Source organism: Leptodactylus fuscus, chromosome 4 (assembly GCF_031893055.1).
Source record: "Leptodactylus fuscus isolate aLepFus1 chromosome 4, aLepFus1.hap2, whole genome shotgun sequence".
Lineage (NCBI taxonomy): Eukaryota > Metazoa > Chordata > Amphibia > Anura > Leptodactylidae > Leptodactylus > Leptodactylus fuscus.
Window position 1 is genome coordinate 30380015 of NC_134268.1, and position 25128 is coordinate 30405142.

The 25128-nt window shown below is 44.2% G+C and overlaps 1 protein-coding gene across 41 annotated transcripts in view; it reads right to left on the reverse strand.

Moving 5' to 3' along the window:
- RIMS2 (regulating synaptic membrane exocytosis 2) overlaps positions 1 to 25128 on the reverse strand; it is a 478194-nt gene that overhangs the window by 182112 nt on the left and 270954 nt on the right. For 34 of the 41 annotated variants that reach the window (XM_075270181.1, XM_075270178.1, XM_075270180.1 and 31 more), the window contains 5 exons: positions 23484 to 23583; positions 19638 to 19761; positions 17475 to 17521; positions 17025 to 17137; positions 8031 to 8078 (listed from right to left, as the gene is read on the reverse strand). In XM_075270181.1, coding sequence (XP_075126282.1) covers positions 8031 to 8078; positions 17025 to 17137; positions 17475 to 17521; positions 19638 to 19761; positions 23484 to 23583 — 432 coding nt within the window. The remainder of the gene's footprint in view (positions 1 to 8030; positions 8079 to 17024; positions 17138 to 17474; positions 17522 to 19637; positions 19762 to 23483; positions 23584 to 25128) is intronic. The other 7 variants (XM_075270210.1, XM_075270216.1, XM_075270212.1 and 4 more) reach the window with 1 other exon arrangement.

Genomic DNA, 25128 nt, shown 5'->3' on the forward strand with positions numbered 1-25128 from the left:
GTCGGTGTCTCCGTTACCCCTCGTTCACATCTGTGTTCGGTATTCCGTTCGGGGAGTCTGCATGGGAACCCCCCCCTGAATGGAATACCGAACGCAATTGCAAGCGGTGTGCAGTGAAAACACACGGACCCCATAGATTATAATGGTGTCCGTGTGCTAGCCGCGCATTGCCCGCACAAATCATGCAGATAGGAAAGTAGATTGTGAACTACCGTATTTTCCGGACTATAAGGCGCACATAAAATACTAGAATTTTCTCAGAAATTGCAAGTGCGCCTTATATATGGATCTGTCCTACCTCTAATGAGAGTTGCAGAAACTCAATTTGAAGCTGTCTCTTCCCCAATACAACTGGTTGGGTCCCGGTCGTGCTGTCGCTGGTCTCTCCACCACGCCGAAGTGACCGCTGTGTGACTGCTGCACTCTGTGGCACGATGTTAGGACAGCGTCCGGCCATGTTGGCTGCTGGCCACGCCCCCTCGCTGCCTTACGTGTTCTTCACAGCAGTCTGTTGTGTGGGCAGGGCCTGGGCCGCAGCCCCGCCTAATTTGTGACACACTGGAGAGCTGGGAGCGCATCATCCCCCGAAGCTGCTGCTGCTTCTGTCCCCTGTGTCTCACACAGAACAGAAGCAGTAGCAGCTCTGGGGGATGTTGCCTTCCCCGCTCTCCAGGCAGCCGCGGGCAGGAGGTCTGTGGGGGTCTGTGCTGAGGGCACCGGCATTACTGGCAGTGGTGTTGGCTCTGTGCTGGGTGCCCGGGCAGTGCTATGAGCCAATCAGAACGTCTGCATCAGAGCAGGCCCCGCCCCTAAGACGTGTTAAGCCCCGCCCAGTTTTGGTAAACTTGTGGGCCCCGCTCACACAGCAGCCCAAGCCTCTGCCCACACAGTAGATAATTTTAAAATGGTCAATTTATAAGTAGCTCAACCCCTATACAAGTGTGAGCACCCCTGCTGTAAATGGTTTGAGCACTACGGCCACCGTATACAGAAGCTGTGATATGTACAGCTCTGTGTGCAGCAGCCCAGTGACATAACTGTGCTTCATTCAATATCCAATGTACAGCGTCTTATAATTCAGCACATCTTATAATCTGGTGCATCCTATAATCGCACCCTATATGGTGCGCCTTATATATGAACCTAGATGCCTTAGCAGGCATTTTTTGCAGGTGCGCCTTATAGTCCGGTGCGCCTTATAGTCCGAAAAATACGGTACTTTCCTGTCCACATGATCCCTGCGGAGATCTAGCAGCAAGCACAAGGACCCCATTATAGTCTATGGGGTCCAAGTGCTTTCACTGGCACACCGCTTGCAGCTGCGTTCGGTATTCCGTTCGGGGGAGGGGTTCTCATGCGGACTCCATGAAAGGAATACCGAACGCAGATGTGAACGAGGCCTTACTGAGATTTCACTCTTTTTGTCAATTTGCAAATTAACTCTTTGCAGCAATGAGAGTGCAGCCACTTACCTCTTTGGAGCAATGGCAATTCCTTCGTTTCTCTAAGGAGCTTGTTTGCGTATTGAGAAAAACATCAATATCTTGGCACGCAAGGCAGTGATTTATAAGGGAAAAACATGTCTGATTCAGGTGACCCTAACCTACTCATCTGCATGGATGGGTTACTATGCTGGGGTCTGGTGACACACTCCCTTTAATCCTTTCTCAATAAATAGGGCCCAATGAAAGAATAGGGAGTAGATTGGAGAAAAGCAGAAGGTTTCCACTCCAGCAAGCTGCTTCTTAGGTTAGATTTCGCCTGCAGTCATTTCTTTGATCCGGCATGGGTCTACCCATATGCAATGGGTGGTATATGTGTGTGGTCACCACAGCGCTTTCCAATGTAAGGACAAGCCATTGTGACCTTCCTCCTTCCACACACGGAACAATCCGCACCACATAAATCAAGGTGCGCTGTAGTATAGGGCAACTATCTGTAAGCCTCATTTATTGGTTCACAGTTACTGGCACAGGGGAAGGGAAGACGTGAGAGATATATAAGAAGGCTCTGTATACAGATGTGCTATGTAATAAACAGGGCTGTGGTGTTGGTAGGCCAAAGAACCGAATCCTCTACTTTGTCCAACACGGTCTCCTACACAGCCATGGTGGGACAGACGCAGCAAAGCCCCTCTCATTTGTGGAAAGCTATTGATATACAACAAACCATCCATATAATGCACTGACATGCTGAGTCCCCCAGGGCAAAGTGTCCTCTTTGTAGCTGCTAAAATAATAAGGGTTCTGAATGGCGCACCCTCTGGTAACTAGCTGACATTTCACCATTGCACACATTGATACTGCAACATTGAAACGATGAACAGTATGCATGCGGAAAGTCTGAAAGGCGTCGGATAAGGACATGCATTGCACAGTGTAAGGATGGCTAAAAACAAACATGGACAGTCATGAAAAAGTGGCAAAGCAGGATGCACGACCTCATGTATATCGTGAGGGGACGGCCCTGGAAACATTCTGCTAAATTCTATACTGGAAAAGAAAATCTGTCTACAAAAATAATACTGTCACACCAATAGAGCCATTACTACCTTGTATAAGGTCATGTCTGCCGTATTTTACCAAACCCTTACCAGATTTTATTTCAGTTCCTCTAAAATGAAGCAAGTTTGCAACTTATTTTCATGAAAAATTGTCTACTGTTTCGTGTATTCAGGTCCTATGGATTCCTATGTATCTCCATGATAACAGACTACAGACCTATCTGGTATAGTCTGATCCTGCAGTCACATTGGGATGATGTGTCACTGGAGGATCCGAATACACAGGTCTGTATCAATGGAGACACAAGAAGGTCTGCACATATCTTATTGTAATGTATTGTGGATTTTCAATGGGGAGATGCTCCATGGGAATATCAGCATTGACTAAAACAGACAGAGAGGGGTATACGTGCTCTGTAAAAAGTGTCACTATATACACAGTGAAAACTTACTTCTAAGAAGCGGAGGTATAGAAAAATTGCTGCAACATAAGAACGCTTTCAGAAAAAGAAGGGTTAAGTAGAGATGAGCAAACACTATTCGAAACTCCCGTTTCGAACAGCACGCACCCATAGGAATGAATGGAAGCGGCCGGCACGCAGACTTTGCCTGCCGCTTAACCCCCTGTGTGCCGGCTGCGTCTATTCATTCCTATGGTGTGCGTGCTATTCGAAACGGGAGCTTCGAATAGTGTTCGCTCATCTCTAGAAATAGTTTAATATATATAGATATAGCCCTGATCTCTGTATCCTCCAGTCTGTCTGGGATGACATGAAGAGACAGACGGATTGGGGCAAGCCTACATCCATAGTAGATCTGTGCTTAGTTCTCCAAGATGGCGCCGGGAACAACCTCCCTGCTGAGTTCTGCCAAAAACGGTCTGCAAGTACCGAGAAGAACTGATGTAAATATCACACCGAATATCAATGGGATTTACATTTCTCTTTTCTTCATTCATTTCATTTTGTTAATTGACAAATATGAACTATTAACCCTTTGTGGCCATTACTGTATAATATATATGGTAGTATATTAGTGTGTGCTTATATATATATATATATATATATATATATATATATATATATATATATATATATATATTGTCAGTAATTTAGCCTTTCTCCCCTGTGACACATACATCAGCACTTCTCTATGGCTGTAATACCAATTTTCTGAGGGATTTTACTGTATAGTAAAGTAACCCGCTTATGTGATTCCTACAGAGCAATAAGTCACACTTAGCTATGGCACACAGCACAATAAAACAGGGTTCACATACTTTCTATATCATAAACCATAGTAATGGCAGTGACACAGCATGCAGTGGATTAGTAGACTAGTGGTAAGAGACGTATTACTCAGAAAGACAGGCAACCAATTTGTACCTTATTCATATTACATACACTAAGTCCTTTCTCCCCGGAGTTTTTCATGTTCTTCCCTTTGGCTTTTACATGATGACCATTGAAACGTAAATTTCCACAATTTTGGCCACTGACTACCAGGTTTTGACGTTGTAGAATAAGGTACAACTTGATGTGCTAATCTTTGACTACAGGAGCTCGTACATATTGGAAAATGCAGTAGGAAGCATGTTGTGATTGTGGGTTGATCGTAAAAGCTTTAAAGAGACTGTGGCTGGTTATAAAGATATCAGTATAAGCCAGAATATAACGGGGAGGATATAGTCAGTGGAAATAACCAAACTGGAATACCAGGGAAAAGAGGGGGCACTACGTCTAAAGAAGAAAGACACCTTGTCCAGGATCTCTTAGACCCCTTCCAATGGACTTTAACCATGAACTATTACCTCCAACAGTCTCTGCTACACTGATTCCAGAACAGTTGGAATATTTTCTCTAGCTCCGACCATTCCTGAGCAATCAGTGCTGTTATTTTCAGCACCCAATATACTAATAGACTAATAGCCTCTCTACTGTCAGGTGGGGGGTCCCTGTTAGAGATGAGTGAGTAGTATTCGAAACGGCAGTTTCGAATAGCACGCACCCATAGCAATGAATGGAGCCGGCCGGTACGTAGACGGGGCCGGCGTCCTGCCGCTTAAGCCCCTGTGTGCCGGCTGCGTCCATTCATTCCTATGGGTGCGTGCTATTCGAAACTGCCGTTTCGAATACTACTCACTTATCACTAGTCCCTGTCTGTCTGCTCCAGCCCAGGACCTAAAACTAACCGCACTGATTGCTCAGGATAGGTTGGGGCTAGGGAAAAAAAATTCCAACTGTGCAAGAATCAATGGAGCAGCGACTATTGAAGGATGCAAAGAGTTAGTGGAAGTGATGAAAGGTCTTTTTTACATAGTGGACTTGCACAGAATTAGGAAAAAAAACGTCTGCTTTCTCTAGAAAAAGTTCCACACTTGTCCATGAATTGTGCCTGGTATTACTAAATGGGAATCTGCAATACCACACAGAGTCTGTGGAATATTTATCCAACTCTGAATACTCCTTTAACATGTGATGGAGAAAACTTCATTTATCTAATTTTGTAAATACATGAAATTGACAAATTGTTTTAATTCTTGAATGTAGCAAATGAGTCTTTTTTAATCTGGAAAAAATCAAATACCAAAAATATGTAAACTGTGCGTCTACATGAAGGCACCGTCTGATACGTGTAGACAACTGACAAGTAGCAGAGCCGCGTTTGTTAAGTAGTGGAGATGTTGCAAAGCTGAATTTGTTAGTTATAGCAGAACTGCTTATGTTAGAAATGGCAAAGCTGAGTTTCTTAGATGTAGCCCAGAATTACCTTGAGGGTCTGTTCCCACGATGTAACGCGGTGCTGATTCTGACACGTAAACTCGTGTCAGAGTCAGCGCTGCAAAACAGAATCCCATTGACTTCAATGGGCTCCGTTTAGCGCACTACACATTGAAATCAATCGATTAAAAAGCCTCCCATTGATTTCAATGTGTTACGCGCGCTAAATGGAATCCATTGAAGTCAATGGGATTCTGTTTTGCAGCTCTGACTCTATTCACTCTATTCTATGCACTCCCTCTTTGCACTCTATTCTATGCACTCATAACTTTTTACCTTTTATTTCAATGTAGCTTTACGAGACTTTGTATTTTCTGGATCAATAATATATTTTTTTATCAGATTTTATTAGTTTGTTTTTGAGAGGTGAAAAGTTCAGAAAACATTCAAATTTTAATGTTTATGGAATTTATTATGTAGAATAAATAACGGACTCATTTTATTTTAGGGGTTGTGACGGATGTGGTGATACCAATTGTGTTTTGTTTTTCATTAACCAGGGGGAGAAAAAGTCTATTTTTACTTTTTTTTTGATTACTGTAAAACAACTTAGGTGCTGTGGTTGCCATTGACCATAGCATATAAGGAGGTAAACGGCAAGTATGGTTGATAATCAAAGGGGAAGGGGGGGTGAAATCATGAACAAAAGACAAAATACATGGTACTCCCTCCCCTAGGGTTATCTGAAGTGAGCTGGACAGGTGAATAATAAAATAATTTCCTCTCCTTGCAGTGTCCGCTGCTCATGTTCTCCTGTGCACTGGTTAAAGTGAAAGTGCGAGTATATGCAACTTCGCTTTATCCAGTGATATCTCTGAATCTATGGGGGTGACAGACATGATCTTGGTCTTATTTTAAGGCCAGAAGTCTAGCCTCCAGGTTTCTAGAGTTAGGGTCCGTTCACATGGAAAAAAGTGGCCGCAAAATCACGGGCGCAAAATAACGAGCGTATACGATCCTAACGCCCATTGAAATCAATGGGAGCTTTTACAGCGCGCAAACTCTCACACGCCATATACGTGCCAGATCACGCGGCACGTTACATCATGTGAACTTACCCTTAGAAGTTTTTTTGCAGATTTTGTTGCAGTTTTAATTAGGCCTAAGCCAGGAGTAGATTCAGGAGGAAGAAGTTTTCGAATTTCCTTTACATTTCTCATTCCTTTTGTATCTACTCCTGGCTTTGGCTCAAGAAAATGCTGCAAAATCTGCAACAAAAACTCAATGTGTGTCCTCAGCCTAAAATCAGGTTATTTATCCATTTATCCAAGGGACGCTCTGGTAACAAAAAAAATACAAAAAAAAGGAGGACGGCATTCAAGCTCTCTATTCTTAGATACCTTTAGGGTGAAATAGTAATTTCATTTATTGAATAAATGCAGATATAATGCAAAATGAAATCTGACACAATTTTAAAGTAAATCTGCATTTACCCCTTCCCATACCAAGGGCACATCTTATTTGCCCTGACGGGGAGGCACTTAGGCAGCCAAAGACACATGGCAACAAAGAGTTAAGGCCTCGTTCACATCTGCGTCAGTAATCCATTTGGGGGAGTCCGCATGAGAACCCCCCTGAATGGACTACCAAACACAATTGCAAGTGGTGTGCAGTGAAAGCACACGGACCCCATAGACTATAATGGGGTCCGTGTGCTTGCTGCGTGATCTCGTCTGGAACATGCGGACAGGAAAGTAGTTCACAATCTACTTTCCTGTCCGCATGACTCGTTCGGGCAGCACACGGCAAGTACACGGACCCCATTATAGTCTATGGTGTCCGTGTGCTTTCACTGCACATTGCTTGTAAACGTGTTCGGTAGTCCATTCAGGGGGTCCACATGCCGACTTCCTGAACGGATTACCAAATGCAGATGTGAACCAAGGGTAAGTCTTCATGTAAGATTTTGTGGGAGATTATTCCATAGCATAAAATTATGGTAAATGTGAATCGTTGCTTAGGCTGAGGCCACACGTCATGGAAAAGATGCTTTATTTGTTGCAGAATTTGCTGTACTTTTGGGGTTTTTTTAGTGGATTTTGCAGAAAAGAGAAGTATAAGAACTTCCTTAATATTTCCCATTCCTTATGCTTAAGACACTTTTGACTTTGGCTTAAAAGAAAAAAAACGCAGTAAAAAAAATGCAACAAAGACAACAGTTTTTCTGCAATGGGCCTTATGTCTTTTAAATATGGGCCACTGGTTAAAGGACTGGACCCTGCACTGTTGATGGCAGCCAGAACCGGCCAGCCTCAGCGACAGCCAGTCTCATATACTATTCTGTATAGATTATATGTATACGGATTGGATTGGAAAGGGCTGAGGGGTCTTTAATAATGATCCTGGGGCCTAAAATCTATAATAGCACGGCCTATGGTTTTCCATGGCACCATACTATATCTTCATGTACCTTCTTGTGACTTGATCTTCTGAGTATCGGGTCGGTGTACATTTTTGGTGCGTAAAACAGCTACAAAACCTGTAATTTCAAGGCTTGATATGCAGTAGCCACAGAACGCCTTGTCTCTTTAAAGTTTCCCTAGGTGCTACTATGTTCATGCACTACTGTATGGCTTGCTCGGGAGAATGCACAATGCTAGCAACACGCTTCAAAAGATAGGGGAAAACAAACCAAATGTGCAGTTTTCCTCCAATGCATTTTCCAAACTAAAACAAAAACAAAACAAAACAAAAAACAAAATATGAACACACAGCTTTAGTTAGTGTCAGGCAGAAAAAGCCTTTACCTGGACCCTAGGAACAAAAGGCGCTGTTCTTCTATTAAGGCTTTGGCTCTGGTAAGCAAAATTAAACAAAAGGGGGGAAAAAAAAGCAATAAAACAAAAACCAAAAAGACAACAAGCTGAAATTAAAAATAATTCAAAATAAAACACAAGTATTGAAATCAACATCAAGAGCAACAAAGTACACACCAAAAGCACAAAGTTATAGCTGGCTGAAAATGCTGTAATATTCCACTTATTAACCGGCATCACTAATACATACAGTGCTACAGGTCAGGTATACAGACATACGAGGACAATCCATGTCACATTCTTAAAGGAACACTCCAGGAAAGTCCTAAGGGGGCGGAGCATGATACACCGATTGTCACTTTGTTGTTTTTAAAAATCCATGTCATGCTCCGCCCCCGCAGGTCCTGCACAATGTCACAGTTTTACCTGGAGCGTTCCTTTAAATAACATCTCATCATTTCTGTTATTTTAAAGGCAGTCTGCCCCTAGAATCTGCATATCAAGGCAGCCATGCAAGTAGATAGGTTAGGGTCACCCGGATCAAACAGAATTGCTAAGATATCGTCACTTTTGTCAATAGGCAAATAAGTTATTTGGAGCATCGAGGTCCTTACCATTACTCCAAAGAGCTCATTTGTATATTGACAAGAACAACAGAGGCAGCGATTCACAAGGGGGTTCATGTGACCCTAACCTATCTGCTGGGCTTGGTCAATATGTTTGGACCTAGTGACACTCCCTTTAAGTAAGTCCAGAAATGAATGGTAGGTCAGCTTCACACACCTCAGTTGAATGGTTAGTTGTAGTAGGAACAGATCCCACAGAGAGGAGAATGGGGATGTGCCCTGTCCACATAGGTGTATTACAAGCGTAACACCAGGAGCTTGATACACAGGGGTATGCTAACCATCTTAGTGTGTGTCTATGTGTCACCACTAGAGATGAGCGAACACTAAAATGTTCGAGGTTCGAAATTCGATTCGAACAGCCGCTCACTGTTCGAGTGTTCGAATGGGTTTCGAACCCCATTATAGTCTATGGGGAACATAAACTCGTTAAGGGGGAAACCCAAATTCGTGTCTGGAGGGTCACCAAGTCCACTATGACACCCCAGGAAATGATACCAACACCCTGGAATGACACTGGGACAGCAGGGGAAGCATGTCTGGGGGCATAAAAGTCACTTTATTTCATGGAAATCCCTGTCAGTTTGCGATTTTTGCAAGCTAACTTTTCCCCATAGAAATGCATTGGCCAGTGCTGATTGGCCAGAGTACGGAACTCGACCAATCAGCGCTGGCTCTGCTGGAGGAGGCGGAGTCTAAGATCGCTCCACACCAGTCTCCATTCAGGTCCGACCTTAGACTCCGCCTCCTCCGGCAGAGCCAGTGCTGATTGGCCGAAGGCTGGCCTATGCATTCCTATGCGAATGCAGAGACTTAGCAGTGCTGAGTCAGTTTTGCTCAACTACACATCTGATGCACACTCGGCACTGCTACATCAGATGTAGCAATCTGATGTAGCAGAGCCGAGGGTGCACTAGAACCCCTGTGCAAACTCAGTTCACGCTAATAGAATGCATTGGCCAGCGCTGATTGGCCAATGCATTCTATTAGCCCGATGAAGTAGAGCTGAATGTGTGTGCTAAGCACACTCATTCAGCACTGCTTCATCACGCCAATACAATGCATTAGCCAGTGCTGATTGGCCAGAGTACGGAATTCGGCCAATCAGCGCTGGCTCTGCTGGAGGAGGCGGAGTCTAAGATCGCTCCACACCAGTCTCCATTCAGGTCCGACCTTAGACTCCGCCTCCTCCAGCAGAGCCAGCGCTGATTGGCCGAATTCCGTACTCTGGCCAATCAGCACTGGCTAATGCATTGTATTGGCGTGATGAAGCAGTGCTGAATGTGTGTGCTTAGCACACACATTCAGCTCTACTTCATCGGGCTAATAGAATGCATTGGCCAATCAGCGCTGGCCAATGCATTCTATTAGCTTGATGAAGCAGAGTGTGCACAAGGGTTCAAGCGCACCCTCGGCTCTGATGTAGCAGAGCCGAGGCTGCACAAGGGTTCAAGCGCACCCTCGGCTCTGATGTAGCAGAGCCGAGGGTGCACAAGGGTTCAAGTGCACCCTCGGCTCTCCTACATCAGAGCCGAGGGTGCGCTTGAACCCTTGTGCAGCCTCGGCTCTGCTACATCAGAGCCGAGGGTGCGCTTGAACCCTTGTGCACACTCTGCTTCATCACGCCAATAGAATGCATTGGCCAGCACTGATTGGCCAGAGTACGGAATTCGGCCAATCAGCGCTGGCCAATGCATCCCTATGGGAAAAAGTTTATCTCACAAAAATCACAATTACACACCCGATAGAGCCCCAAAAAGTTATTTTTAATAACATTCCCCCCTAAATAAAGGTTATCCCTAGCTATCCCTGCCTGTACAGCTATCCCTGTCTTTTACTCACACAGTTCACATTCTCATATGACCCGGATTTGAAATCCACTATTCGTCTAAAATGGAGGTCACCTGATTTCGGCAGCCAATGACTTTTTCCGATTTTTTTCAATGCCCCCGTTGTCATAGTTCCTGTCCCACCTCCCCTGCGCTGTTATTGGTGCAAAAAAGGCGCCAGGGAAGGTGGGAGGGGAATCGAATTTTGGCGCACTTTACCACGCGGTGTTCCATTCGATTCGAACATGGCGAACACCCTGATATCCGATCGAACATGTGTTCGATAGAACACTGTTCGCTCATCTCTAGTCACCACCAAAAGGGCCAGAGAAATTGTCATCTTCTAAGTCTATTGCTAGTCATGGCATTAGGGTAAGTTCACACAGGGTTTTTTGGTCAGGATTTTGAGGCCATATTCGCCTCAAAACCCTGACCAAAAAGACAGCTCCCATTGAAATCAGTGGGAACCGCACAGAAGCTTTTTCTGGGAGCCGTTTCCCAGAAAAAAGAAGAGAGATGTTTATTCTTCAGGCTGAGTCACCTCATGATTTGACACAACCTCCTGACTAGGCCCATTCATTGGGCCTAATCCGGAGTGGAGCGCGTGGCCTGATGCCGCTGCAATGCACCGGCTTTCAGTCGCGGTGACCCAGCTTTTGGATCTGAACCTGAGGTGGCCTCTGTCTCAGGTTCCGAACCAAAAAACTCCGTGTGAGCTTACCCTTATACTGAACTGGTTTAATGGGAAATTACACCAGTAACTAAAGTAGTTGAGTCTGGTCACATCCATAGGTCTCCATATAGCTGAGTAATAGGTACTGCAGTATGGGACCTATAGATTTATAAGTGCCCTACTACGTCTGTGCTCTTCATGACATGCCCCATCACAGTATCATAGTACTCTGAAAGCCTAGGAGCATTGTGTCTGACATGTGTCACTATACGTAAATAAGTCTAGACTTTATAACCTGAATATAAGTCAATTTAAAAGAACTGTAGCTATGTATTCTGTATCTATCTATCTATTGCAAGAAAGACATTATAATATAGCATATAATAATAATAATAATAATAATAATAATAATAATAATAAATATAGTATATAATGTGCCTGAATGAGATTGAAAACTATTCAGATAAATGGGACAGAAGCAGAACTTTCGGTAGTAAATCAGTGGCACATTAATATATATATAGTACATGTACTGTACATATAGTATAGTAGTATACAGTATAGTACATGCACATTTTTGTTGCACTTTGAGATTCAGATTTTTTTTAGCAAAAATCCAAAAGTGTCCGGCCTACAGTCTGGAGATGTCTAATTCTTTCCTTTTTATTCCCCATTTCTTTTGAGACTGCTCCTGGCTTCGGCTCACAAAGAACTGTCCGAGACCAGGAAAGCTTCACAACTCCTCGCTGAGCGATCTGCTCCTAGTCGTTCCCATAAAGAAGGCAGTAACCAATGCAAGAGCGGTGTGTGGACCGATCCTAATATTTCCTTTAGTACATATAGGTGACTGTCTGCATTGCAACTTATAGCAAATAGCCTAAATTACTCAGTGACCATTTGTATCAGACAGATGATTAGAAATCTGCACGGAAGTAAAACATTAACACATAACATAAGTTGTCAAACACCTAACAAGTATACATAGTCATATGGCAACACAATGCTATTGTGGTAGTCCTAGGTATGATGTATTGCATAGTGTCGGCTGCTGTCCTGTTCTTTGCCTTGTGTTTGTCTGAGTTGTGTATTGTTGCTTGTGTACTGTACTTGTCTATAAATAATCCTTACACTACTATGCTGTACAAATAACCGTACCATACAGCATGGCGCCCAGTAGTGCCACCACCATATAATCCGCATGTATATGTGCACAGAAATTTATGTGGGAAATCTGCACCAAATGGCATGGACTTTCATATATACACACGATTTTGCCACATTATAGTAACTATAAAAAATGATTATTATTTTTTTTATTTACCCCTGAAAAAGTAATAAATTGGCCTGCTGCAGGTTGTAAAATCTGCACCATGGGTCAATTTCCACAAAGAAAAAAAACCCGCCTAACATGGGTAAGAGATAGAATTTCTCACGGATTACGGTGCTGATTTTTCACATTGTTTTTCACGCAGAAAATCTGCACGCAATCCTAATCCTGTACACGTACCCTTGCAGTCACCATTCCTCCATGGTATGGGTGCCAATAGTACCAGTTTATTGATCCAATGTACTGAATAGGGCTATTATATAGGTACGGCATGGCAGCATTATGTGGGCCCTGTTTGGTATTGTTTAGAACCAGTATGGCAGTATTATGTGTGTATGTTTATGGCCGTATACCTCTACATGTCACAGAGAACCTGGTTTGGTCCTGTTGTATTACGTGATGTGAATTTATGTGGTCAACAGATATGCACAGAAGGACAATGTACAAAAGAAGACGAAAACCGACCTACGGAGACTATCCTGAACCCTGTTTTCCTTTACGAAAAAGTCATGTCAAATATGGGGACAAAATTTAGAGACTACACAGGGGTTGTGGTGATCTATTAAAATGCAATGTTTGGAGCTACATTATAGTGGCAAGTTGCAGGATGGCGCAATGTTTTATATAAATATAGTGAGATTTAATGACACATCTATACACTATGAATTCAGCATCGATGTGCACATAGATTTATTATTACAGATATACGGATAACATTTGGTGTTGAGTGACGTCAGTGACTTTTTTTTCCTCAATGTTGTCTTGACACGGCAGATGTTTTGTATTACATCTTACCTATACCATGCTATCTTACATTACTATATACAGTACTAGACATCCCGCAGATAAACCTACAAGACCTGTCCCCAGTTAATGCACCTCGGAAAGAAAAAACAAATGTCTGAGGTCTTCAGGTTGGTCTCAATGAAGTGGTGGGACTGTCAATGAAGTATTAGCAGTGAAGAACTCTGTGAAGTAACCTGGACAAGGTCTTGCACTGTATTTTGTATTTTTAGTTATTTATTATAAGATATATTTTTATTTTGGATTTTTATATTTTTCATGTGGTTCTTGCATTGGAAATTCAAGGTTAGGGGAACCATCATCATGCTGACAGACGAATGGCCTCCACTTATAAAGAGTTTAAGGCTGAGTTCACATCTACGCATGGGTCCAAACTTTCAGTGGTTCTTGTGACGGAGCCGCAGATGTGAACTTAGCCTAAGACAAATTATGAGGATAAATGGAAATTCCCAATTCTAAAGATTGTGCCACACTAGACATTCATTACCTATCCATAGGAGAAGCAATAAATGTCTGATCAATGGCGGCCCCACAGTTGGAGCCCACATTGGCCAATAGTATGGACGTCTTGTGTCTCCAATCTCTCCTCACTCACAACCATTGTCAGTGATCCAATAGGCATGCTGCCCCTTTATTCAATGCCTACAAGGCTGATACAACCAGCTGAGCTCTCCACTTAACTCTTTCCGTCTCCCTTTAAACATGGCACCCCTACTAGGGTATGGCTTCATTTTTCGAGCATATTATTAAAGTAGAATTCCATGCTTACGTATCCATGCGTGGAAGTATCTATATAACCTTGAATAAGATCTCCTCCCCCACCCCCGGGGGCCCAGGAGTTCCCCATAAATGTAGTCATGTCTTCAATGTAATGATTATAAGTGATAAACTGCTGCAATTAACAAGAAAGCCAAAGAAGCCGGGTTTATGCAGGCATATAACATTTCCTAATCTCACTCCATTACAGGCCCCTAGGAGGAAGCAATGCACTAACAGCCCGTGGGTGGAAAGCTAGGAAATAATAAATGTACACTAAGCAAACACTATATAATGAAGCCCCCTCCTGACTTCACCAGAAGCATCTACACATAGTCAAGGATAAAGCAAATACTACAAGGAAGGGGTTATACACTCACCGGCCACTTTATTAGGTACACCTGTCCAACTGCTCGTTAACACTTAATTTCTAATCAGCCAATCACATGGCGGCAACTCAGTGCATTTAGGCATGTAGACATGGTCAAGACAATCTCCTGCAGTTCAAACCGAGCATCAGTATGGGGAAGAAAGGTGATTTGAGTGCCTTTGAACGTGGCATGGTTGTTGGTGCCAAAAGGGCTGGTCTGAGTATTTCAGAAACTGCTGATCTACTGGGATTTTCACGCACAACCATATCTAGGGTTTACAGAGAATGGTCCGAAAAAGAAAAAACATCCAGTGAGCGGCAGTTCTGTGGGCGGAAATGCGTTGTTGATGCCAGAGGTCAGAGGAGAATGGCCAGACTGGTTTGAGCTGATAGAAAGGCAACAGTGACTCAAATAGCCACCCGTTACAACCAAGGCAGCCAGAAGAGCATCTCTGAACGCACAGTACGTCGAACTTTGAGGCAGATGGGCTACAGCAGCAGAAGACCACACCGGGTGCCACTCCTTTCAGCTAAGAACAGGAAACTGAGGCTACAATTTGCACAAGCTCATCGAAATTGGACAATTGAAGATTGGAAAAACGTTGCCTGGTCTGATGAGTCTCGATTTCTGCTGCGACATTCGGATGGTAGGGTCAGAATTTGGCATCAACAACATGAAAGCATGGATCCATCCTGCCTTGTATCAACGGTTCAGGCTGGTGGTGGTGGTGTCATGGTGTGGGGAATATTTTCTTGGCACTCTTTGGGCCCCTTGGTACCAATTGAGCATCGTTGCAACGCCAAAGCCTACCTGAGTATTGTTGCTGACCATGTCCATCCCTTTATGACCACAATGTACCCAACATCTGATGGCTACTTTCAGCAGGATAATGCAATGCCATGTCATAAAGCTGGAATCATCTCAGACTGGTTTCTTGAACATGACAATGAGTTCACTGTACTCCAATGGCCTCCACAGTCACCAGATCTCAATCCAATAGAGCATCTTTGGGATGTGGTGGAACGGGAGATTCGCATCATGGATGTGCAGCCGACAAATCTGCGGCAACTGTGTGATGCCATCATGTCAATATGGACCAAAATCTCTGAGGAATGCTTCCAGCACCTTGTTGAATCTATGCCACGAAGAATTGAGGCAGTTCTGAAGGCAAAAGGGGGTCCAACCCGTTACTAGCATGGTGTACCTAATAAAGTGGCTGGTGAGTGTACATTGTCTTGGGTTAGGACTGTAGATACAGTAAATATGAATCCAAGGACTATACTGGTCCTGGATCCATGATGGTTGTCCCAGAGTCATAGCCAAACTTCCTATCACACGCAGCCAAGATTCTGGTCTTGTAGAGTGGCTTGATGGCACATACCATGGCCCCGATGTTCCACCAGGAACCACCAGTTATGCCCCTAATGCCCAGTTGGGACCAATAAGTTAGTCATGGCAAACTTTACTTACTGTCATGTCGCTGCCATTACATAGGATCTGGCTGTAAATTAGGTGTGCATCAAGTGGGAAAAGGTAACTCTAAAGAATGTAAAAAATCAGAGGCCTAGCTTGAAGCTCCTGGGCCCCAGTACAAAATCTGTTATGAGGCCACTACCTACCTTATGCTATTGAGAATAATGGTATAGCTTATGGGGCAAAGGGACCTATGAAGCCCCCTCTGGGTCCAGGACCTGGTAATGACTGCTACCCCTATAGCAACACCCCTGTAAATACACTAAAGGGAGTCTGTCACTAAGTTACAGCCTATCAACCCAACTCGAAGATAGATAGTTTAGGGTCACCTGAATCAAACAATGTTTCCCCCCTTGCGAATCGGAGCCTCCGTTGCGGAGATATCGCCATTTTTGTCAGTATGTAAATCGGCTCTGCAGCAATGAGGACGATGCCGCTTACTTCTTTTGCATAAAAGCAAAACCAGAGAACTCTCAGAGAACACAGTGGCACCAATTCACAAGGAGAAAACACTTTTTGATCTATCTGTGGGGCTGGTGTGATACGCTGTCTTTTGGTGACACACTCCCTTTAAGTGGCAGAACATGGAGCGACTATGGACTCTTGGGAAGAGTGGGCACAGCCCTGCTTGGTCCGGTGCCCAGTGGTCCCCTCTCCGGGAAGTGTGGGGAAGCTCACCCAATGGCAATGTAAAGGTTAATTAGGGGGGGCCCTTCTGTCCATCGTAATGGGGGTTAGTCTGGAATGCAGCCCCTTTGCTCTATTGTTAGGTAGCATATCTTTCAGGCACCAAACCCCAACTGAGTTGACCAAGACTCTACAGAAGATGATATTGTTTCCTTTATTCAGTGTATAATATGTTGCCCCTTCCTACAATAGGTGACCGTGGTGGTTTCCATAGATGATATAGACAATAAATGATAGTAAAATAGTAGTAATACCACACTGTTAACAAGAAGTCATGTGAGCGGATCCCCCTATAGTAATGGCTAGTCTAGTATGTCGTATATTATGAAAAGCAGAGATGGCCCGGGCCGGATTGTGTCTCAATTGCCAATGATCACAGCACTATGAAACCAAGAAAAGTACACGGCAAAGCTTAAAGGAAAGTGACTATTGTACATACTGAGAGTTGTCCAGACAGGAACTGGGGAACATCACGCAACATTCCAGGGCTCATGGGGGACGTAACGGATATGGAGGGACGATCCATTTTCTGAGATTCAAAGGAACTAGAACCTTATATTTATAGGGAAAAAATACAGAGATCGAAATGAACTTTTCAATGAGAAACTGAAATTCCCCTTTACCCCAATATGCATATATCTGGCCTGCTCTTCATTTACATGAAAACACCATATGGTCCAATGTATTTTTCTTATTTTACACACAACAATAATGACCATGAATGTATTTTCAGTAAATTTTAGTAAAAAAGCTGTAGTAACCCCATAAACAGAGCCAGTTATAGGACTGGATCACCTCCCAAGACATCAGGAAGATCTTATGAGATCTTATATGACAAGATGGCTGCAATAACCACACACAATGCAATGAAATACATGAGACAACTTACTGGAATCCTGGGGGGCATGTGTGCTATCAGGTATCCTGGGGATATCTCTGAAACGGAAAGTTACACAATGATAATGTTTTATTTTTACACATTTGTTATGCCATCATTTTATGATTGGTGAGGGTCTGACCTCTGGGCCCCCCACTGATCCTGAGAAGGGAGGTGCTGATGCCCCATCACTGCAGACAGCCTATTCACTAGGTAGCCACAGTGCTACTATAAGGGCTAGTTAACACAGAGTTTTTTGGCAGCGGATTTTGACGTGGAATCCGCCTCAAAATTCGCCTGCCAAAACGGCTCCCATTGACTTCAATCGGGAGCCGCTCGCTTCTTTTTTCTGCTAGCTAGTAGTGGAAAAAAGAAGTGAGATGTCCTATCTTGCCAAGGATCAACTGGGCTACAGGACAACAATAGGGTGGTACCCCCCCATAAGATGGGAATACTCCTGTTAGGCTACACTCACATCTGTGTCAGTCTCTATGTGTCCACTCCATGTCCAGCAGAAATCCCGGGAAAACACATGAAGGATCCATTCACATAGAGTAAAATGGCGCTTTATTTGGCGCTGAATTTTCCACGCTGAAAAAAAAGCCTCCCATTGATTTCAATGGGTTCCACTAGGTTTTTTTTTCCACTAGCGGAATTTTTGCTAGTAGAAAAAAAAGCTAGCGGCACCAATTGAGGTCAATGGGAGGCTTTTTATTTTCAGCGTGGAAAATTCAGCGCCAAATAAAGCGCCATTTTACTCCGTGTGAATGGATCTTGGTCCATTCACACTGAGTTTTTGGTGAGGGTTTTGGCAAGGAATTAGGAAATTGTTTTCTGAAGCAGTTTTTGGAGCCATTTTTGGTTTTTGTTTTATTCCTCCAGCACAGTGTATGGACCTTGAAAAAAACGCTAGTGTTTTTTCCACATGGTTTTTGCGGATTCCACACCCAAATCCGCAATGTGGATTTCCCGCCTTCCATTGACTGTGTTGGTTTTTGCAGGCAGAATCCGCCTGAAGGAAGCTTTTTTTCTATTAGCGGAAAAATTCCGTGAGTGGAAAAATGAAACGAGAGGAATCCATAGAACTCTATGGGGAGGCGTTTTTTTCACGTGATTCTGACGCTGATTCAGCGTCAAAATCCACGGCCAAAAACTCTGCGTGAATGGACCCTTACAGACACCTTTATCACGTTAAAAGGATCCTATCTTTTAAACACATTTTTTTCTCCCTAACACGTCGGAATAGCCTTAAGAAAGGCTATTTGTCTCCTACCTTTCCTTGTCTTCTCCACACCGCCATTTGCCTGCAATCCTGGTTTTTCTCGGTATGCAAATGAGCTCTCTCGCAGCACTGGGGGCGGGCCACAGCGCTCAAACAGCAATGGGGGCGTCCCCAATACTGCCAGAGAACTCTCCAGCACCATCTCCATCTTCTTCTGCAGCGAGGTCTTTACCGCATCTTCTTCTGGTGGTGTCTTCTAACTTCTAGGCCTCGGGCAAAGCTGACTGCGCATGCCCACGGCCACAAGAAAAATGGATACTTCCACAATATTGCCAGCGGCCATTTTCTCATGGCCGGCGGGCATGCGCAGTCAGCTTTGCTCTAGGCTAGAGGCCTAGAAGTTAGAAGACACCACTGGAAGAAGACGCGGTGAAGACCTAGCTGCAGAAGAAGATGGAGGCGGCGCTGGAGAGTTCTCTGGCAGCATTGGGGACGCCCCAGTGCTGTTTGAACACTATGGCCCTCCCCCAGTGCTGCGAGAGAGCTCATTTGCATACCGAGAAAAACCAGGATTGCAGGCAAATGGCAGCGCGGAGAAGACAAGGAAAGGTAGGAGACAAATAGCCCTTCTTAAGGCTATTCCGATGTGTTAGGGAGAAAAAAATGTGTTTAAAAGATAGGCTCCCAGTAACATATAACAGACACCTTATGTAACCCCATTGGACCTATGGGATCCAGTACGGTCTGTCATAAGATGGGCTATTTTTCCTAAAAACGGAAACTCTGATGTAGATGTGAGCATAATGTAAATGTGTCTTCAGTCTTTCGACTGACAAAATTTACAAAATATTCACTACAGATAATCAAGATAGAAGAATTATTCTTACTTTCTTACAATTACCGCATGATGTTTCTGCCCTAGACACAAAGCAATGACGTTAACACTTACTTACCCTATCGGTCTGGAGACCACTAATTCTACTTGTGCCTCAGGTTTGGACTCCAGAATTATATTGTAAACTTCTTCGAATGTGGCGCCTTGTAAAATCCGCCCATTCCATTCCAAAACTTCGTCGCCTAAAGAGAAATGATTATATAAAGGTCATATGACATTAACGTATTACACAGTGTTGTACAGAGATTGTTCCTGTCCCCATTGGGGCTCATAATCTAAGTTTCAGATTAACTTAATGTACTGTACGGTATTTCATTGGCGTGTGGGAAGAAAATGGAGTCTGGAGGGAAGGGGGACCTCCAAACTCCATGCATATATAGTGTTGGTTAGATTCAAGTCCAGGACCCCAGTAATGCTGGGAAACAGTGCTGACCACTGAGCCACATGAGTAATGCAGGGTAACAGTGCTGACCACTGAGCCACATGGGTAATGCAGGCAAACAGTGCTGACCACTGAGCCACCATAGGTAATGCAGGGTAACAGTGCTGACCACTGAGCCACATGGGTAATGCAGGGTAACAGTGCTGACCACTGAGCCACATGGGTAATGCAGGCAAACAGTGCTGACCACTGAGCCACCATAGGTAATGCAGGGTAACAGTGCTGACCACTGAGCCACATGGGTAATGCAGGGTAACAGTGCTGACCACTGAGCCACATGGGTAATGCAGGGTAACAGTGCTGACCACTGAGCCACATGGGTAATGCAGGGTAACAGTGCTGACCACTGAGCCACATGGGTAATGCAGGGTAACAGTGCTGACCACTGAGCCACATGGGTAATGCAGGGTAACAGTGCTGACCACTGAGCCACATGGGTAATGCAGGGTAACAGTGCTGACCACTGAGCCACATGGGTAATGCAGGGTAACAGTGCTGACCACTGAGCCACATGGGTAATGCAGGGTAACAGTGCTGACCACTGAGTCACATGGGTAAGGCAGATTAACTATGCTAACCACTGAGCCTACATGAGTAATGCAGGGTAACAGTGCTGACCACTGAGCTACCATGGGTAATGCAGGGTAACAGTGCTGACCACTGAGCCACATGTGTAATGCAGGGTAACAGTGCTGACCACTGAGCCACATATGTAATGCAGGGTAACAGTGCTGACCACTGAGCCACATGTGTAATGCAGGGTAACAGTGTTGACCACTGAGCCACATGTGTAATGCAGGGTAACAGTGCTGACCACTGAGCCACATGAGTAATGCAGGGTAACAGTGCTGACCACTGAGCCACATGTGTAAAGCAGGGTAACAGTGCTGACCATTGAGCCACCATGGGTAATGCAGGGTAACAGTGCTGACCACTGAGCCACATGAGTAATGCAGGGAAAGTGTTATCCACTGAGCCACATGGGTAAGGCAGGGTAACTATGCTAACCACTGAGCCTACATGGGGCTCAATTACTGTAAAGCCAAAATGGGACTAAATACACAAACTTACAGATATATAGACACAAGGATTGGGAAGAGGAAGCAGGTGCAGACACTAATATAAGAGCAGAAACAACACAGAGAAAGCCAGTAATGCCTGGTTCACATCTGCATGTGCTTTCTGCGCGGTGCCCGCATGGAACATGCAAACAAAAAAGTACTTTGTGATCTACTTTCCTGTCCATATGACTTGTGCAGGCAGCGAGCGGAAAGCACACAGACCCCATTACAGTCTATGGGGTGCATTTGCTTTCACTGCTCACCGCTTGTCAATGTGTTTGGTATTCTGTTTGAGGGGTCCCCATGCGGGCTCCCCAAACGGATTACCCAACGCAGATGTGAACCAGAGGTTACTGTGCAGCAACTTTTCCAAAACATTTGTACATTCCTGTATGTTTAAGGTGGAGGGCTCTTTAGGCACTGCAGAGGAGTGAGCTGCTAAAGTAGTTATATGAGATTTAACAAAAAATTTAATTAAATTAAAAAAACACGTCTGCTTTCTTTTACAGAATCACACTTGCCTAAGGGCTGTGTCTGGAATATACACCTTTTTATTAATTTAATGGGATGAAGCTGCAATACCAACTTCAACCTGTGAACAAGTGTGGCACTGTTTTTGAAAGACAGCTGACATTTTTTTTTATTCTGGTAATATTCCCATGTTTTACGCAAGAACATCATTTTACCGTAAATAGTCTCTTTCAATGCCGCTAACCTCATGGGACTATGGGTGCCGATATCACTATTATGGAATGTCAGACCGCTAGTGTTGTACTGTAGAGATGAGCGAGTACTGTTGGGATCAGCCGATCCGAACAGCACGCTCCATAGAAATGAATGGATGCACCTGGTACTTCCGCTTTGACGGCGGCCGGCCGCTTAACCCCCCGCGTGCCGGCTACGTCCATTCATTTCTATGCGAGTGTGCTGTTCGGATCGGCTGATCCGAATAGTACTCGCTCATCTCTATTGTACTGTAAAGGGTTAATCCAGAGCCGCATCTCGAGTGCTTAACACCTGGTGCTCAGTAATGGCGTTACCCTAATTAACCTTAACCATTAATGATCAGGTGAGACACGAAGACGCTATATTTAGGCATTTTGCTATAAATACAAATGAAATCATTCTGTCTTTATTGAAACGTCCTCAGATACAGCAAATTACGACTTCAGAAGCGGCGGTGCTAGGACGGCTCAGATAAGCTCGGATACACCTTACAGTAAGAATTGTAAAGGAAATTAGCAACATAAATCATTCCCGCAGATCCAAACTGCTCAGTGTTGGAAAATGACATGACTGCGGAAAGGGGCGATAAAGTGATTTATTCAGACTGACAAATGCACGCTCTAACCCTCAACTCTGAACGTCGTGGATCTCTTGAGAGGGTAATAATGACGTGAATGGCTCTTCGGTGACCTGACCCTGAACAGGATGAAGCTGTGTCCTGCTGCCAATGGTAGGACATGGGCGTGCAATGTTTGGACATGGTGGCGACACAATGGAGAGAATGATCTCCTTCACACCTTCTGCAGGTGAAGGTCATGGTGACATTGACTGCCGGAGGGAGGAAAGATTCGGCAACACAGTTGCAAAATGTCTCACATTGGCTTTTGTCTCCCCAAACCCAGGGCTCCGACATAAAGCTCAGTACGTGTGACATCCCAGGTACCAAATGGAGCAAACACCTGTGAAATTTCTCAAATTACATATTGGCACATGGCTAGTCTCTAGTGTAAATGTGGCACATCCTACCCCTAAGTGGGCATGGCTTAAATATGGGCCAAATAACAAGATGCATCAATACAAAACTTTCTAATATACTGTATATCCTGCTTAAATTCAGCACTGTGTATCTGACTTAAGTTTCAGATCATTGACCTCAGCAGTGATGATTCGTTTGCAAGCTCACTACCCCTCACTGTGAGCAGTTCAGCCAGCAAACCAAATATCCTGACAGCACATGACCTCGTATTTGGCAGAGATTTACTACCTGTGATTTCATTAGAGGGGAAAGTGGAGAAGAACAGGCTACACAAAGAGTGAGAGCTAGCTGACGAAAACTGGAAATGTACTTTATCTACCCCTTCAATGCATGGAAATAACAGCGATGCAAGCAAATGGTGCACAAGGGAACAGCGAGGACTTAGCTCTGATGTGGATGTATGTCTAGATAGTTTTTGGAAGCTGGATAAGGCCCCATAAGTCCGGAAACCTATATGCATTAAAAAGCGGATACCTGGGAAACCCACAGACCCCATAGACTAAAATGGGGTCCATGTGGTGTCCATTCAGTCTCCTGACCTCCAACAGGACAGCAAAAATCACTTGATAGGATTATTTTTAATCCCACCCTGTACATTTACCTATAGCATAGCCACCAAGGTTTAACAGATAGAAATACCTGGCCGTAGTCTTCCAACAGTGTCCGCCAGGCTCCCTTTCTTCACTTTGGTGATATACGCACAGAGATGACCAGACTCCGACATTTTGCCTCCTACCACCTATCATCAAGAAACAAAAATGATATGTTACAGGAAATACAACATCTTGAAGAAGGTGGAAGACACTTGGGGGGGGGGGGGGAGAGGTAAATGATCTCCAATTCTGTGGACTTCAAAGAGATTCTGATATTCTAATTAATTGAAACCAATGTCTAACCTACATCTGTTTGCATTCTGGAGTAGGACCTTGACGCTATAGATAGTTGGTAGTTGTCGACCTCAAGGACTGAATGGCTTCTGCTGTAGATATACACAGTCCAGTCCCATTAATGTGACCACCTGTCAGAATCCAGAATCACCCTCTTTGGCAGAGCGGACCGCTACGAGAGGTGCAGGAAGAGAGGGGATGTTGTGATGATGATCACTGGGATGTTGAGCCATGCCGACTCCAGTGCCGTGGTCAGCTGCGCTAGGTTACGCAGTTGAGCATCCATGGCGAACAACCTGATCAAGGTGGTCCTACAGATTCTCAATTGGGATCAAGTCCGGGGAATTTGCTGACCAAGGGAGTACGGTAAACTCATCCTGGTGCTCCTCGAACCACGCACGTACACTGCGAGCTTTATGACACGTCACATTGTCCTGCTGGTAGATGCCATCATCCTGAGGACAAACATTTCACATGTAGGGGTGAACATGGTCCGCAAGGATAGATGCATACTTGTGTTGATCCATCGTGCCTTCGACAATGATGAGTATGCCCAGATGGCTGATGACACGTGCCTTCTGCCATTGGTTATTTAACGTTGACGTCAAAAGTAGGCGCTGGTCACATTAATATGCCTGGACTGTGTACTTTATGGTATTCTTAAAGACATGTCTATCCCTATGCCTGTCCGAATGGATATTTTGGGCTTCCATGGGTACATATAAGCCATTCTATGGATATAGACTCTTATCCTAGGTTAGGTGGATGGGAGACTGTGTGTTGGTTGACTTTCAATACCAAGAATCTTCTAACCTTCTTCAGAAACACAAGAGACGGCCGTGCATCTTGGTTAAGCATGGGATGTATAGATACAGTCCTATGAAAAAGTTTGGGCACCCCTATTAATCTTAATCATTTTTAGTTCTAAATATTTTGGTGTTTGCAACAGCCATTTCAGTTTGATATATCTAATAACTGATGGACACAGTAATATTTCAGGATTGAAATGAGGTTTATTGTACTAACAGAAAATGTGCAATATGCATTAAACCAAAATTTGACCGGTGCAAAAATATGGGCACCTCAACAGAAAAGTGACATTAATATTTAGTAGATCCTCCTTTTGCAGAGATAACAGCCTCTAGTCGCTTCCTGTAGCTTTTAATCAGTTCCTGGATCCTGGATGAAGGTATTTTGGACCATTTCTTTCTACAAAACAATTCAAGTTCAGTTAAGTTTGATGGTCGCCGAACATGGACAGCCCGCTCTCAAATGATCTGAAAACAAAGATTGTTCAACATAGTTGTTCAGGGGAAGGATACAAAACGTTGTCTCAGAGATTTAACCTGTCAGTTTCCACTGTGAGGAACATAGTAAGGAAATGGAAGACCACAGGG